The following is a 15869-nucleotide window of genomic DNA, read 5'->3' on the forward strand; positions in this document are numbered from 1 at the left end:
CCATTACAAGATTAAATCAAGAAGTATAAAATTAAATTTGAACATTTTAACTCAGGAAAAGGATAAGCCTTGAACATTCTGTTCTGCTCCTCTCTAGAGAGTCTAAGTGATTAAACCCAACTTCAGACACGTCTAGGAAATCCTATTGGAGGCAGTCTGTATTCAGGTTGATCTTGAGACAGTCAGACTGGTTTAAATCATGCTAATAAATACATCTCTGTCTATCCATCCTGTAGCTTGGACCTATCCAGTCCAGCTTCTGTGATTCAAGTTATCATAGGTCTTTTCAAAGTGAATCAAAATAGAAAGTTGCCATTCATTCTCCTTTATCTTTTAGTCGGGAGCAGAAAGCACATGTATTAAAGAATAGGATGCCCTGGGTTCCTCTGTCAGTGATTCATCTCATAACCTATTCAAGACTCAGTTTTCTCCTATGGGAAGTGGGCTTGATAAAACCTGCCCAGCTTAGTTCACAGGCATTTCAGAGCATCACCTCAAATAATGAACCGAAACACACTGAAATATATGTTTGTGGATTATTTGTCCTCTTACCTTACTTTTTAAAGTTTCTTTTGTATTATGTTCTGTTTTTCTATTATAAAAGTCTATAGAGTGCTAAATCGTACATTCTTCACTTCTTTATGTTTCGTATGAGTGCATATAACACCTGAACAAAGGTTATTCTATCTTGGCTCTTCCTGCCAGCTTCTGGTGTGCAGAGATTCTAGAGATTTCCCCAGAGCGAGACTGTACTGTAGATGGATTTTAAAGATAGAGATATAAATTGATAAAATCTCCGTGGAAAGTCAATTTGGCATCATCTATCAGGATTTTAAATGCATGTGCCTATTGACATAGCAATTTCCCTATTTGAAATTTATCGTATATATTTATTCTGACATGGATGAATATATATGCACAAGAATATTAGTTTAAAGGTAGCATTCAGAAGCAAGAGGGGAGATAATTAAATGTCCATTAATAAAGACTAGCTAAATAAGTTATAATATTGAGTTGGCCAAAAAGTCCACTTGGGTTTTTCTGTAAGATGTTATAGAGAAACCCAAGCGAACTTTTTGGCCAACCCAATACTTTGTTTAATGGGTAGCCATATGCAGTAATTTGGAATGACTTTGAAGACGTAAGTGAGAAAAGCAAGGTACAAAGAAATACACCTTTTGCATAAAAGCAAAACAAGGACAAAATCACCAAAAGTGTGTGTGTGTGTGTGTGTGTGTGTGCATGCGTGTGTGTGTGTGTTTGGTCCTTGTATATTAATATGCTTATAAATGCCCAGACATGGAGTTGAGGTGAGCAGTTATCTTTAGGAGAAGGAACTGGGGACCAGAGTTAGAAGAGAAAATTTCTTTTTCCATTATACTGTTTTGAACTGATTGAATTATCATGTACATATGTTATTCGCTTTAAAAAAAACCATAAAAGCACAAATGCAGGACAGATCATTAATCTAGAAATTAGTAAAATGTTTTCTTGAACTTTCTATGCAACCAATATTTGTTTAAAATATCTGGGATAAAACAGATAGTGAGTTTTATTTTTTTCTCTTTGAAGAGTAATGTTGGTTTTTGAGAATGCTAGTATATTCCCAGAGAATGTGGTTTGTACTTTGAATGTTGACTTGTCTGAGATACTGTCTTTATCTCTTTTTAATGGGGTTATACAATCTGGTTCTGAGGTACAGTTTCTTCCTTTATAGACGCCTCCCTCCTTTAAAGTGATGTTTGTTGGGATATGTCTGATGTAGAAGAACTTTGTAGGGACTAAAATTGCCTCTTGCTTTTTTCTTTTATTGGTCCAAGTTGAAGTTTTATATGTGTTTCTTTATTATAATTCTACTAATCTACTTTGAAAGGATTCTTCTCTGAAATGTAATTTAGCTACAAACATCTCCGTAATATTAGCGTAATAAAGTTTAAAAAATAACAAACTTGTCTTTATTATCAAACCATCTAATCAACTGACCTTCTTTTTTCTCTGGTTGTTTTGGTATTTCACCGAACACATCCCAACCTTAAATGAACCCAAATGTTCAGAATAGTTATTTTAAGTGCTTTCATGCTGTCCTGACCTGGCCCTGAGCATTTGATTTTTTTTTTTTTTTACCTTATCAGGGTTTTGAACTTAACATTTCTGCATTCATAGATAACAGTGTTACCCAAAGCTCAAGAGGTATATGTTTCTGAAACTTCAATTACATTTTTTAACTTAAATTATCTAATTCCTTAGCTCTTGTCAAGATTCAAATTTTTATGTATTTTTCAATGACCCATAAGAGTTATGGTTATAAAAATATATTTTTAATTAATGATTAATCAAAATATTTTATTGTTTCTGAGCATATTTTTCAAGAAAAAAGAGGTCTTAATCGTATGATTGAAAAGAAAAATATGCCACTTAGACTCCTTGCCCTCACATCACATATACATATACACTTGTGTATGTATATGGGGCTGTATACTTTTGCACATGTATATGTAATGAAGGGGATATGTATACATTTGTGCATTTCATACATATACCTGTATACTCATGTATGTTTTACATAAGTGTGTTTGTGTATTTATGTATAGTATATTTATATATACATATCTTCTATCTGAACTGTGCGTATTGCTGTGCAGAATCTTTTAAGCTTAATTAGGTCCCCAAGAGAAACACAAGTTTTGTATATTAATGCATATATGTGGAATCTAGAGAAGTGGTACAGATAAACCTAGTTCCAGGGCAGGAATAGAGATGCAGACATAGAGAAGAGACACACAGACACAGGGGAGAGGATGAATTGGAAATTGAGATTGACAAATGTGCACTGTCATATATAAAACAGATAGCTAGTGGGAACCTGCTACATAGCTCAAGGAGCTCAGCTGCGTGCTCTGTGGTGACCTGGAGGGGGTGGGAATGGGAAGAGGCAGTGGGAAAGCCACAGGAAGGGGATGTATGTATACATATAGCTGATTCATTGCAAGGACTGATGCCGAAGCTGAAGCTCCAGTACTTTGGCCACCTGATGCGAAGAACTGACTCATTGGAAAAGACTGGGAAAGATTGAGGCCAGGAGGAGAAGGGGACTACAGAGGATGAGATGGTTGGAGGGCATCACTGACTCAGTGGAGTGAGCATGAGTTTGAGCAAGCTCCGGGAGTTGAAGATGGACAGGGAATCCTGGTGTGCTGCAGTCCATGGGGTCACAAAGAGTCGGACATGACTGAGCTACTGAACTGACTGATAGCTGATTCACTTTGTCATACAGCAGAAACTAACGCAACATCATTGTAAAGCAAATATACCCCAATTTTAAAAAAGAGAACAGTATGTATTGGTTCAGTTGTGTGATGTTTCCCCGTTATGTGTTGGTCTAAAGGCTAAAGTTTACACTCTTGTTAGTTTTAAAAGATCTATTAATTATAGAAGTGTGTGGCCCTATCTGGGGCTTCCCAGATGGCACGAGTGATAAAGAACCCACCTGCCAATGCAGGAGATGCAAGAGACACAGGTTCAGTCCCTGGGTCAGGAAGATCCCCTGGAGGAGAGCATGGCAAACCATTCCAGTATTCTTCCCATGGACAGAGGAGCCTGGTGGGCTACAGTCCATGAAAGAGTTGGACACAACTGAAGCGACTTATCAGGATGCACGTGGTCCTGTCCATACTCTTAGTTCCCAGCACCGAGAGCTGATAAACCACCTCTTCCCTCTCAACATGCAGCCCTGACCACCATGAACGAATCAATGCTCAGTGTGTTTTCACTGCAGGAATGCCATTCTGGCTGTCATTAAGGATCTCCTATGGACACCATTCCTATGACTATACTTTTGTATTTAAGTGACTGAAGACTCACCATGTACATAATGAGGGTTTGTGATTCTTCCCATAGGGGTGTGTGTGTGTGTGTGTAGGATGGGTTAAAGTTAAGAAAATATGTGATCATGTTGTAATTTAACTTTCTAAAGAGCGTGGTAGAAAACCTAGCTAGAAGTGGGGAAAAGGAGCAAATTACTCAAGTTCAGAAGCTTTCGGTTTGAGAGACACGTCAGAGGAGCCGTCTTGGGGTGTCAGCAAGCCGTAGGAGGAAGAGTCGTAATTCAAGCGCAAGACTGTGACAGCAGTGGTGACCCATGAGGGCCTCCCTGGGGGACGCATGCCCTAGCTGATCCTGGAGGGACAGGAAGAGAGTCTTGAAAGAAAAGTCACTCTTAAATTTAAGTTAGACACCGTGGTGTATGTGCGGTTTTCCCAGCTACATAGTTAACATTCTGAAATTGTTCACAACTTGGTAAACAAACTCTTACCAAGAGAGACAAATCATAGAAGTTTCTGGTTAAACATAAATGACTTCAAAGGAGGTCTTTTAAAAAAAATCCTAGCTCATGTAAACTTTTATTCTGCTCACATAATCATCAACTCTTTAAAAATTTTTTTTAATTAATTATTTTTGAGTATAGTTGCTTTGCAATGTTTTATTAGTTTCTGCTGTACAGCAAAGTGAATCAGCTATATGTATACATGTATCCCTTCTTTTTCGGATTTCCTTCCCATTTAGGTCACCACAGAGCACTGAGTAGTTTCCTGAGTTATAAAGTAGGTTCTCACTAGTTATCTATTTTATACATAGTACCAGTAGCATATATATGTCAATCCCAAACTCCAAATTCATCAACACATTGATTATCAAGCCACAGTGTAAGTTCTTTGCCTTTTTGTATATCAGTATTAGTCTTTCCAGAGACTCAGAGATAAAACTGTACTGTGAACTTCTCATGAGTTAGAAAAACCAAGAGTACTTGTCTTAATGTATATATCATGTACCCAGCTAGGTGATGAATACCGGTCAACTAAATCAATGCTTCACTTTCTAGGGTGGAAAGAAGTTTATTGGTCTCTGTGGAGGAAGAGATTGCTCTCTTTGCCAGTGCTTTCCTGAAAAGGGATCTCGGGTGAGTCATGTGAAATTTAGCATGGGTGGTGGGAGGGGAAAATGGGAAATTACTAATCAAAGGGCGTAAAGCTTCTATTATGCAAGATGAATAAGCTCTAGAGATCTTCCACCCAGCATTTTATCCACTGTCATCAATATGTTATTGTTGAATCACTTTGTACAGAAAGGGTCCTGGTGTACACAGCCCACTCTGGGTCGCCATATTGATATTCATGTTTTAAAAGCACTAGTTGCAAAGTATTAATACTGCAGTGAGTTAAGAAAAACCCACTTAACTTTGTTTAAAGAAGTGTTTCTAGACATTTGACTGCATGACTCTTGGACGTCTTTATAACCTTGTGGAATAGTGTCCCGTAATCAAAGTGATAGTTGCAGTTATCACATACTCCTTATGTGCCAGGCACTGGTCTGACGTGCTCAAAATGCTTTAGCTCACTGATCCCTCACAATAACTCTCTTCCCATCTTATGGTGCCATCTTTGCAGAGCCAAAGACATCAGCACAGAACAACTGAGCACCCTGCTCAAGTCCACAGTGCTTTTGATGACCACACTCGATTCTCTGTCCTTAGATGCACAATAATAACCCTCTTGGTTACAGTATATGGGGTCTCTTGAACATTTATTTATAAACCTCTCTCACATATCCTGACAGCAGCAGTTGGCAGGCACTAATTCACCTGTGCTGGGACTATTAGATCAAACTATCCCATTGGTTTAAAACACTCCCACAGTATTACAAGAAAAGAATATTTCAGAAGTTTTAGACAATTTTGAGTCAGATCAGTGATTTTTGAAATGTGTCCAGATGGATCCAATAAGGCTGTGTGTGATGCTCAAAAAACACAATTCCATAAAGATCAGTCCACCAGGATCCAAAATATCATCTTTCTGAGAGAAAGGACTGTATATTTCCCCCACAGTATTCCTTTATCTTCACACAGTAGTCATACAATATGTGTGTGGTTCCTTTGTCAAGTCCTTTGCTGTAACCAGCTTCCTTGTTGAGCTTAAGTTATGGAAAATCCCTTTCTGCTTGAACTGGTTTGTTTCTTCTCCAATACATCACAACTTTTGGTGATCAGAATCTATCTTGAGCTTTTTCCCCAGCCACTTTTATGATTTATTTATTTTTTAAAGTCTTCATTGAATTTATTGTCGTATTGCTTCTGTTTAATGTTTTTATGGCCGTGAGGCACATGGGATCCTAGCTCCCCCATCCAGGGATTGAACCCGTACCCCCTGCATTGTAGGGTGAAGTCTTAAGCACAGGACCAGTAGGGAAGTCCCCACAATAAAATCTGAAAACCACATTTGCCAGAAAGCAAAGTTAGGACCCTAAAAATGAGCACTCTAAGAAATGCTTTAGCTTTTTTCATGTCAGTGGACCCAATAGTCAGAAAAAAAGCCTCATGTTTTTATGAGGTTGTCCATGTAAATGTGCCAAGATTGCAAGCCAAGATTTTAAGACCCTTGGAGCTTGAGGTCCAAGAGAAATGGAGGGATCTTCGGCTCCATGGCAGGAATGGGATGGGAACACCACAGAACAAAGGTGACACCAGGTAGGTGTGGTCCTGACTTAATGATGTTTGGAAACATTTTCTTTTTTTACTGACACACCTGCATGGACGAGTGGTGGTGCTCCTGGCTCCAGTGGTTCATAGGCCATGATCGCTTGATATCTACAATGCAGAGGACAGTCCCCATCAAAGAAGGATCCATCCTCAAATGCCGGTAGTGCCGAGGTTGAGAAATCCTGCTCTCAGTCCACAGAAGTTCTGAGGCTAGAAGGATTATTATGTCCATTGGTCAATACGGGGAACCCTGGATTTCCAAGAGTTTTAAATAACTTGGTTAAATGTGGAAGGGGTGGGTATCCCTGGTGGCTCAAACAGTAAAGGGTCTGCCTGCAATACAAGAGACCTGTGTTCGATCCCTGGGTCAGAAAAATCCCTTGGAGAAGGAAATGGTAACCCACTCCTGTACTCTTGCCTGGAGAATCCCGTGGACAGAGGAGCCTGGCGGGCTGCAGGGACCTCCATGGGGTCACAGAGAGTCAGACACGACTGAGCAACTAACACTTTTACTTTCACGCGGAAGGAGCAGGGACTACTTCCAGATGTCTGGTCTCAGTCCCAGCATCTGCCCCATGGTCCAGGAGAAGAGAATGGCACGTGGGTTCAAACACCAGTTCTCATCCTAATATTCGGGAGCCCCCATGGCCGCTTGAATCTGCCCAAGCCTGGGTTCCCTTATATTTGCTCCCTTGGTGCTTTGTCTTCCGTGTCCTTGGGCTGTGGAGCCATCACAGGCGTTTGCATCTAGAGGGGATGGGTTGTCTCTGATCACCAGACCTTCAGCGAGGTGGGTCAGGAGGGCTCACGGGGGTGGGCCTCTGTCTTCGTGCACTGCTGTCTTTGTCCCAGTTTCTGGGTGGTCGAGAAGAGCTGTGTGTGGAACACCGGTTAACCTCTGCCCTTCCTGGCACAGATGGATCCCTGATGATGGCTGTGAGGCGCTGGCGACGTTCTCTAGCTAGGAATTTGGGAGTGTGGCTTGTGCGTAACCGGGAAGAGGTTTGGGAGGCGGCCAGCCACTCTCTCCAGTCACCGCAGTGACAGCTCAAGGTGGGCGATAGAAACAGGAATAAGCTGAATTACGAGGGTTGAAGCGCTTTCCAACGTGGCACAGCCCCCGAGTGGAACAGCAGGGCCTTCCTAAGAGGGAAGTGATGCCTCTTCTGGTTGAATGGCTGACTGAGTGGTTTGTCCAGCCCCAAATCAAAGCTGCTGTGTCTATAGTAAGGGTTGGGGAGCCAGGCTGGGTGAGAGTTTCAGTGTAGACAGAAGCTGGGGTTTGAGGTGGAGTTGGGATGCATCTCCCTTCTCCAGTAGACCACATTTTGTCAGTCCTTCCTAAAGGAGATCAGTCCTGGGTGTTCATTGGAAGGACTGATATTGAAGCTGAAACTCCAATATTTTGGCCACCTGATGTGAAGAACTGACTCATTGGAAAAGACCCTGATGTTGGGAAAGAGTGAGGGCACGAGGAGAAGGGGACAACAGAGGATGAGATGGTTGGATGGCATCAGTGACTCAATGAAGATGAGTTTGAGTAAACTCCATGAGTTGGTGATGGACAGGGAGGCCTGGTGTGCTGCGGTCCATGGGGTCTGGAAGAGTCAGACACAACTGAGCCATTGGATTGAACTGAACTTGGAGGAATCTAAGGGCAGGAACTGAGGGGGCTCCTTCAGTCTCACCCCTGCATTGCTGGAGGCTCACAGTCCAGCTCCCACATGTGTTCTCATCAGTAATCACCATCACCTCCCCTTGGACCATCTCCCACTGCATCAGCTGGGTCGCTCACTGTCCCTCAAACACAATCTAAATATTCCCACTCCTCTACCTTATTTTTTTTTAATGATTATAGCGGTTTTTATTGTAATATTCATATACAATTATTATGGACCGTTTAGATAATACTGAAAAACTTTTTGTTTGTTGTTGTTCAATCACTCACTCGTGTCCAACTCTTTGCGACCCTGTGGACTGCAGCACGCCAGGCTTCCCTGTCCATCACCAACTCCCAGAGCTTGCTCAAACTCATGTCCATCGAGTTAGTGGTGCCATCCAGCCATCTCATCCTCTGTCGCCCCCTTCTCCTCCTGCCTTCAATCTTTCCCAGCATCAGGGTCTTTTCCAATGAGTCGGCTCTAGAAGCAGCATAATAAAGCATCCAGGGATTCACAACCTGAAAGCAATCACTCAATATTTACTGATTTTATGACACATGCCCTCTCCCTTTTTCTGGGATGCCTCCCCATTTCTGCTCACTCTCCATCTTTTCCGCCCTCCCCAGAGGAACTCAGGAGAGACTCCACCCCTCACAGCGTCTCCTGCCTGGCCCCAGACAGTGCGGATGGCCCCCTAAGGGCAACTTGGTTCCCTATGGGATGCTTTTTGTGCTCTGACCTATAGCTCTGGGTTCAACTGTGGATGTGTCTGACCTTCTTGATTAGATTGTAAGCATGTTCTCCTTAGAAGTGGTTGTAAAGGACACATGCAAAATGTTTATGCTGGTTCCTGGCTCATAGTGGATGCTCTAGAAAAATAAGCTGCCTACATTAGTTTCTCCTCTTTGAGAGCTGAGAGTCATTTTTGGAGGTATTTCTTTGAGATGATCACAGTAGATGGCACCTAATAGATAGTTAACACACTTAAATCAGTAGCTTAAAATTCAGATTTGAGCCTGGACAGGATTTGGGAGTCTGAGTGGGTAGCCAGGGCACAAGCAGCGTGTATGTGGGAAGACCTGCCACGTCCAAGGGAAATGGGAATAGAATTAGCAGGAAGTCTCTCCTCCGAGTCTTTTTACATGCAACATGTAAACCTGTTAGTAAGTGAGCATCTCACCGAGTTTAGAGTTTTTTGTGAATATCAGGGAGAACCAGAAATAAGCACTTTGAGCCACAGAAGGGAACATGGCCATTGCTGTATTTAGATCTTTTGAAGGTTTAGTAGCATCCTGGAAAGACCTCGAGTCTGAGGGTAGGACACTGGGAATTACCCCTTTGGTTTTGGGGGAAGTTCAGAGCCCTCACCTGGGAAATAAGAGTTTGTACTAAAGGACTGGTCCTGTCCTTCTAACAGCCTATGGTTCTGATGTGGACATGAATTTTAACATATGACAGTAATTTAATTGGCTTCTAAAATATTTTGTGACTCTGTGTAACATTTCCCCAAACCCCATAGTCCCTCTTTATGGATATTAATGACATACCATTGGGCATGATATCAAATTATTATTTATCAGTTTTAACAGGAAGATCTTCTGGAGGAGGAAATGAATGGCAACCTACTCCAGTATTCTTGCCTGGAGAATCCCCCAGAGAGAGGAGCCTGGCGGGCTGCAGTCCATGGGGTCATAAAGAGTCGGACACGACTGAGCGCAGCATAGTAGTTTCAAAGGAGAAATTGCTGTGTTTTTGATGGATGTCTTCTTGTAGGGAAAATTACATACATGTCATCACAGACCAGGATGGAATCTTTTATAAGGTTGCTTTAATAACTCACTTGATAATAGACACCTCCTATATTTTATTCCAGAAAAAATAATTGTTTTCCATTCAAGGGAGTCTTGTAACTGTTAAGTCAATAGAACTTTATAGTTTGGTAGTTTTATACATAAGAAGGTCAAATGGCTTAAAACTCATGATCTGACTTAGTTTATTTTTGGTTTGGAAACCAAAATCACCCATTAGCAAACCAGTCTTTCTTTTGGGAATTTTAAATCACCAAAATACATACAGGTATTTTTTTCCTGCAGTCTCATTCACTTGTCCCTTCCACTCCTAAGAGCTTGCAGTCTCTTAAAATTTCCTTGGGAAATTTTAACTATTGTTAACATTTTTCGTTATCATTAAATGATTTGCACACAAAGTTCTAGAATTCAACCTCTTTATCACTCACACAACTGTGTTCTAGTACTCTCTATAACTGTAGCCCGATAAATGGTTCAGAGCAATTATTTTCATGTTCTCAAAGCTTGCGTAAGTCGATTATGTTACATTTTGATAGAAGCAAATTCCAGTGACAACAGAGAAGTTGGCGAATTTAGTCTGTCACTACCCCTTCGTGATTTGGTTCTGATGTCTTCTTTTTCTTGCTGCATCTTTCTTCTCCGAGGACCGACTCCCTAGCTCATTGTGTCTCTGCCGGAGAACCGTCTGATACATGAAGTCTCATCCGAGCTCACACATGCAGGTGCCTTGAGGTGACAGCCGGTGACCTGAGTGAGGGGTCCCAGGAAGGGACCTCAGCCTTGGGGACTCTGTGGGGCTGAGTGGTCCTTTTGTCATGTAAAGGCATCAGCATTAAAAAAAGCAAACATAGTGCCTAATAATTAAACAGATTTCCTGGTAGAATTCAACCTGCCACCTGCCAGCTTGTAACTGGTTTAGCTGGTTAAAGTAGTTCCCCTTGTCATAAATATTAACCTTAAATTTTGAAGAATGGAAAACATACAGAAGTTAAAAGACTGAATCCTACATGTCAGTGCACAAGAATATTTCTGAACAGGGCATGGGAGACCTGGGGGTAGAGGGGAGATATCATTTTATATCATTCAGCTTATTCATAATATCATTAATAGCCAATATCTATATAGAGGAAAATTCTGAAAGAGATGGGAATACCAGACCACCTGACCTGCCTCTTGAGAAATTTGTATGCAGATCAGGAAGCGACAGTTAGAACCGGACATGGAACAACAGACTGGTTCCAAATAGGAAAAGGAGTTTGTCAAGGCTGTATATTGTCACCCTATTTATTTGACTTATATGCAGAGTACATCATGAGAAACGCTGGACTGGAAGAAACACAAACTGGAATCAAGATTGCCGGGAGAAATATCAATAACCTCAGATATGCAGATGACACCACCCTTATGGCAGAAAGTGAAGAGGAACTCAAAAGCCTCTTGATGAAAGTGAAAGTGGAGAGTGAAAAAGTTGGCTTAAAGCTCAACATTCAGAAAACGAAGATCATGGCATCCGATCCCACCACTTCATGGGAAATAGATGGGGAAACAGTGGAAACAGTGTCAGACTTTATTTTTCTGGGCTCCAAAATCACTGCAGATGGTGACTGCAGCCATGAAATTAAAAGATGCTTACTCCTTGGAAGGAAAGTTATGACCAACCTAGATAGCATATTCAAAAGCAGAGACATTACTTTGCCAACAAAGATCCGTCTAGTCAAGACTATGGTTTTTCCTGTGGTCATGTATGGATGTGAAAGTTGGACTGTGAAGAAGGCTGAGCACCAAAGAATTGATGCTTTTGAACTGTGGTGTTGGAGAAGACTCTTGAGCGTCCCTTGCACTGCCAGGAGATCAACCAGTCCATTCTGAAGGAGATCAGCCCTGGGATTTCTTGGGAAGGAATGATGCTAAAGCTGAAACTCCAGTACTTTGGCCACCTCATGCGAAGAGTTGACTCATTGGAAAAGACTCTGATGCTGGGAGGGATTGGGGGCAGGAGGAGAAGGGGACGACAGAGTATGAGATGGCTGGATGGCATCGCTGACTCGATGGACGTGAGTCTGAGTAACTCCGGGAGTTGGTGATGGACAGGGAGGCCTGGCGTGCTGCGATTCATGGGGTCACAAAGAGTCGGACATGACTGAGCGACTGATCTGATCTGACATAGAGGAATGGGGCTTCCCAGGTTATTCCAAAGAACCCACATGGCAATGCAGGAGATATAAGAGATGTGGGTTCGATCCCTGGGCTGGGAAGATCCCCTGGAGGCGGGTTTGACAACCTACTCTAGTATTCTTGCCTGGAGAATCCCATGGACAGAGTAGTCTGGCAGTCTAAAGTCCATAGAGTTGCAAAGAGTCAGACAGGAAGTGACTTAGCACTCGTGTATATAGAGGAATTGGAGAAGGACATGGCATCCCTTTCCTGTGTTCTTGCCTGGAGAATCCCATGGAGAGAGTATCCTGGTGGGCTACAGTCCACAGGGTTGCAAAGAGTCAGACACGACTTAGCAACTAAACAATCCAGAGGAATAACTCCAGCTAATTAGCATGGCTTTCAGTATGCTGACGATCTCGCTCTTTAAACCCAACGTTTGTGCTTGAAAAAGGAAAGCAAGCCTATATTTTCCCTCTACTTTTATTAAATAATTTGCCTCTATTATTTACCAAATGGGATAACTGCATGAAACCTCATCAAGAAACCCCAGTGACAGGTTGGGTCTGAAGGTAGATTTTGGTAGGTCTGCCCCAGTCAGTCACCTCATTAAATGGGCGGTGTTTTATAGCCGTGCCCTTGGTCTCCTGGGTGGAGTTCAATCCTGTGTGTGTGTGTGTGTGTGTGTGTGTGTGTGTGTTGTTTGCACATGCTCAGCTCAGTCCCATAGCAACGATGATTGCTGAGCTCTGTGACCCAGCGTGAACCGTGGCCAGGCGGGCGCAGAGCTCAGCAAATGTGGGACTAGGCTGAACTTGAGAGGATCAAGGTCATTACCAAAGTGGAGTCGGCCTTGGTGGTGGTGGTAAGAAATAAGGTGCGTTTCCACGCAGGGCATCTTCCACACAAGAACACGGGAGCAGAGTTTGTGACTACAAGAACAGCTGTTTTGTGCCAAGGTAGCATGTGACTAAATTAGTTAAAGTGAATTACAGAGTTTTTAAGAGAGAAAATTGTATTTCTCCTTTCACATGCCACTTTCTATAAGTTACTAAGAAGTCCACAGGGAAACAGCTGTGTTTTCAAGTGCTGGGTTTTTTTTTCCCCCAATCCTCTGTCACACATGTGTGAATTTGCAAATCACTCAGTTATTAGCCATTCATTCCTTCTATGCCATAAAGAAGGCTGAACACTGAAGAATTGATGCTTTAGAACTGTGGTGCTGGAGAAGACCCTTGAGAGCACCTTGGACTGCAAGGAGATCAAACCAGTCAATCCTAAACGAAATCAACACTGAATATTCACCGGAAGGACTGATGCTGAAGCTGAAGCTCCAATCCTTTGGCGTTTGAATCCTGATTCAAAGAGTTGACTGACTGGAAAAGACCCTTATCCTGGGAAAGATTGAAGGGAGGAGGAGAAGGGGGCAACAGAGGATGAGATGATTGGATGGAATCACTGACTCAATGGACATGAGTTTGAGCAAATCGGGGAAGGACAGGGAGGCCTGGCGTGCTGCAGTCCATGGAGTTTCAAAGAGTCAGACACGACAGAGTGACTGAACAACAGCAACAATGATTTCTTCCATTCATTCAGCAAACAGCCATTGAGCATTACCACATGCCAGGCATCTGAGGAGGCTGTGAGGCCTTGGGGGTAAAGAGGTGGGTCCCTGTGGCCCGGAGCTGGGAGTCCATCTAGCAAGACAGACTCACCTTCCAGCCATTCCTCCTGGGTGCCTGATGAGTGCCAGATGTGGGGTGGTCTGGGTGTTTCAGACGCATCAGGGAAAAGAATAGACAAAGAGCCTTTCTTCCGCCCCGGGTGGATAATCTAGTGCCCTAACTTGGTTTTGCACAGAAGCCTATGTGTGCATGGTGCACGGTGCCAGGATATCTTGGACCTGGTGGAAACAGAGGTCACCCAGCGATGGCCTAGGGGAAACATGGTGTGTTCTCCCCATAGGCAAGATGGAGACCCATTCTCTGCCTCTTCCAGCCCCGGCCTGTGGCTACATCACTTCAGTCTCTGCCTCCATCATCACATCACCTTCTCCCCTGTGTGTCTGGACCAAATCTTCGTCCATGTCCCTCTTATAAGGATACATGTAATGGATAACACAGAACAAAAATAATCCTCTCAAAATCCATAGGTTTATTACATCTTTTGCCACCCAAGGCAATATCCACAGGTTCCAGGCTTAGGGCATAAACATATCTTTTTGTGGCTACACTTCAAACCGCTGTAAGTGTTTGGGCAGAGACAACAGCCCCTACTTAGGCCCTGAAGTGAGAAGGAGATGGGCAGGTGTGTTGGATGGGCCATGAGGTGGCCAGCAAGGTTTGACCATGTAGGTGAGGGAGTGAGTGGTAAAGGATGCAGTTGAGAAACCAGATACGGGTTATCCTGAAGGATAGGAAAGGCTTTGAAAGATGTTCGGAGGAGTAGACACAGGTTGGATTTATAAGAACATGCTGGCTGCTCTTCAGAGAATATAGTGAAGGTGATGAGGGGTGAGAAGAATTTTAGGGAAAACCTGTCAGGAGGCTACTGTAGTCACCCTGGTGGGAGGTCATGGTGGCTCAGCAAAGGGGCGAGCGTGGAGGGGAAGAGCGTGGGTGTTGAGAATATTTGGGAGGCAGATGGGTAGGAAGGAGGAGACTCCAGGTGGGGCGGGGAGCCCACGGGACGCCCTGGGGTGATATGAACAGCTGTGTGAATAGAGGCGGGTGGCCGAGGAGCACATTAGGGAATGATCATGGGTCCACTTTGCATACTGATATGTGGCCAGGGCCCAGAAGAGAGTCTGGGCTAGGGAGGGAAACAGAGGATACTCAGAGCTGGAGGTGCCTGACTCCAAGAAGATGGGCAAGTCTGCCCAAGAGAAAGTGGCAAGTGGTCAGGGCAGCCCAGCGGAGCTGCAGAAGGAGGAAGGGGGGCCAGCACTGGAGACTCAGGAGGGGGAGAAGGATGGGAATGGCCAGGGGCAGGGACCCCATGAGGGCAGAGGAGGGAAAGAGAGACACCTGGATTCTAGCTCCTCGAGTGGCGTTCCAGGAGCTCTCGGCGCTGCCTGTTGCATTCCCATAGCAACTGGAAAGCCAGATATGGGTTATCCTGAAGAATAGGAAAGGCTTTGAAAGATGTTTGGAGGAGTAGACACAGGTTGGATTTATGTTATAAAAACATGCTGGCTGCTCTTCGGAGAATATAGTGAAGGTGATGAGGGGCAGGGAGAATTATTAGGGAAAACCTGTCAGGAGGCTACTGTCACCCTGGTGGGAGGTCTGGGCTGGAGACCATTGTACCTGGAGGGGTACGAGGGTGGGCAGATGTTACACCATTTCTGAAGATGGGAAAACCAGTGTTCCATGACCTGGATCAAGGGGTGACCTTATTATTTTTTTTAATTGAACTATAGTTGATTTACAGTGTTAAGGTATATAGCAAAGAGATTCAGTTACACACACACACACACACACACACATTCTTTTTCAGATTCTTTTCCAAACAGGCTATTGAAGATAGTTTCCCATGCTGTATAGTAGGTGGGTGACCTTATCAAAGCCATGTCTTCTACTTCTCAGTACAGCATTTTTCCCCATTGCATCAAGCTTCCTCTTAAATAAACAACTTTTTTCTTTTATTTTTAATCTATATTATATGAGGTGAGGAATGTTCACTAACCTTATTGTGATTTCATGATGTATGTGA

The 15869-nt window shown here is 43.3% G+C and overlaps 1 protein-coding gene across 1 annotated transcript in view; it reads left to right on the forward strand.

Moving 5' to 3' along the window:
* COL4A4 (collagen type IV alpha 4 chain) overlaps window positions 1-15869 on the forward strand; it is a 150832-nt gene that overhangs the window by 20826 nt on the left and 114137 nt on the right. Inside the window, exon 4 of the mRNA XM_070385778.1 lies at window positions 4880-4957. Within this exon, the coding sequence (XP_070241879.1) occupies window positions 4880-4957 (78 nt within the window). The remainder of the gene's footprint in view (window positions 1-4879; window positions 4958-15869) is intronic.

The sequence above is a fragment of the Bos mutus genome, chromosome 2, assembly GCF_027580195.1.
Source record: "Bos mutus isolate GX-2022 chromosome 2, NWIPB_WYAK_1.1, whole genome shotgun sequence".
In the NCBI taxonomy this organism is placed as follows: Eukaryota; Metazoa; Chordata; class Mammalia; order Artiodactyla; family Bovidae; genus Bos; species Bos mutus.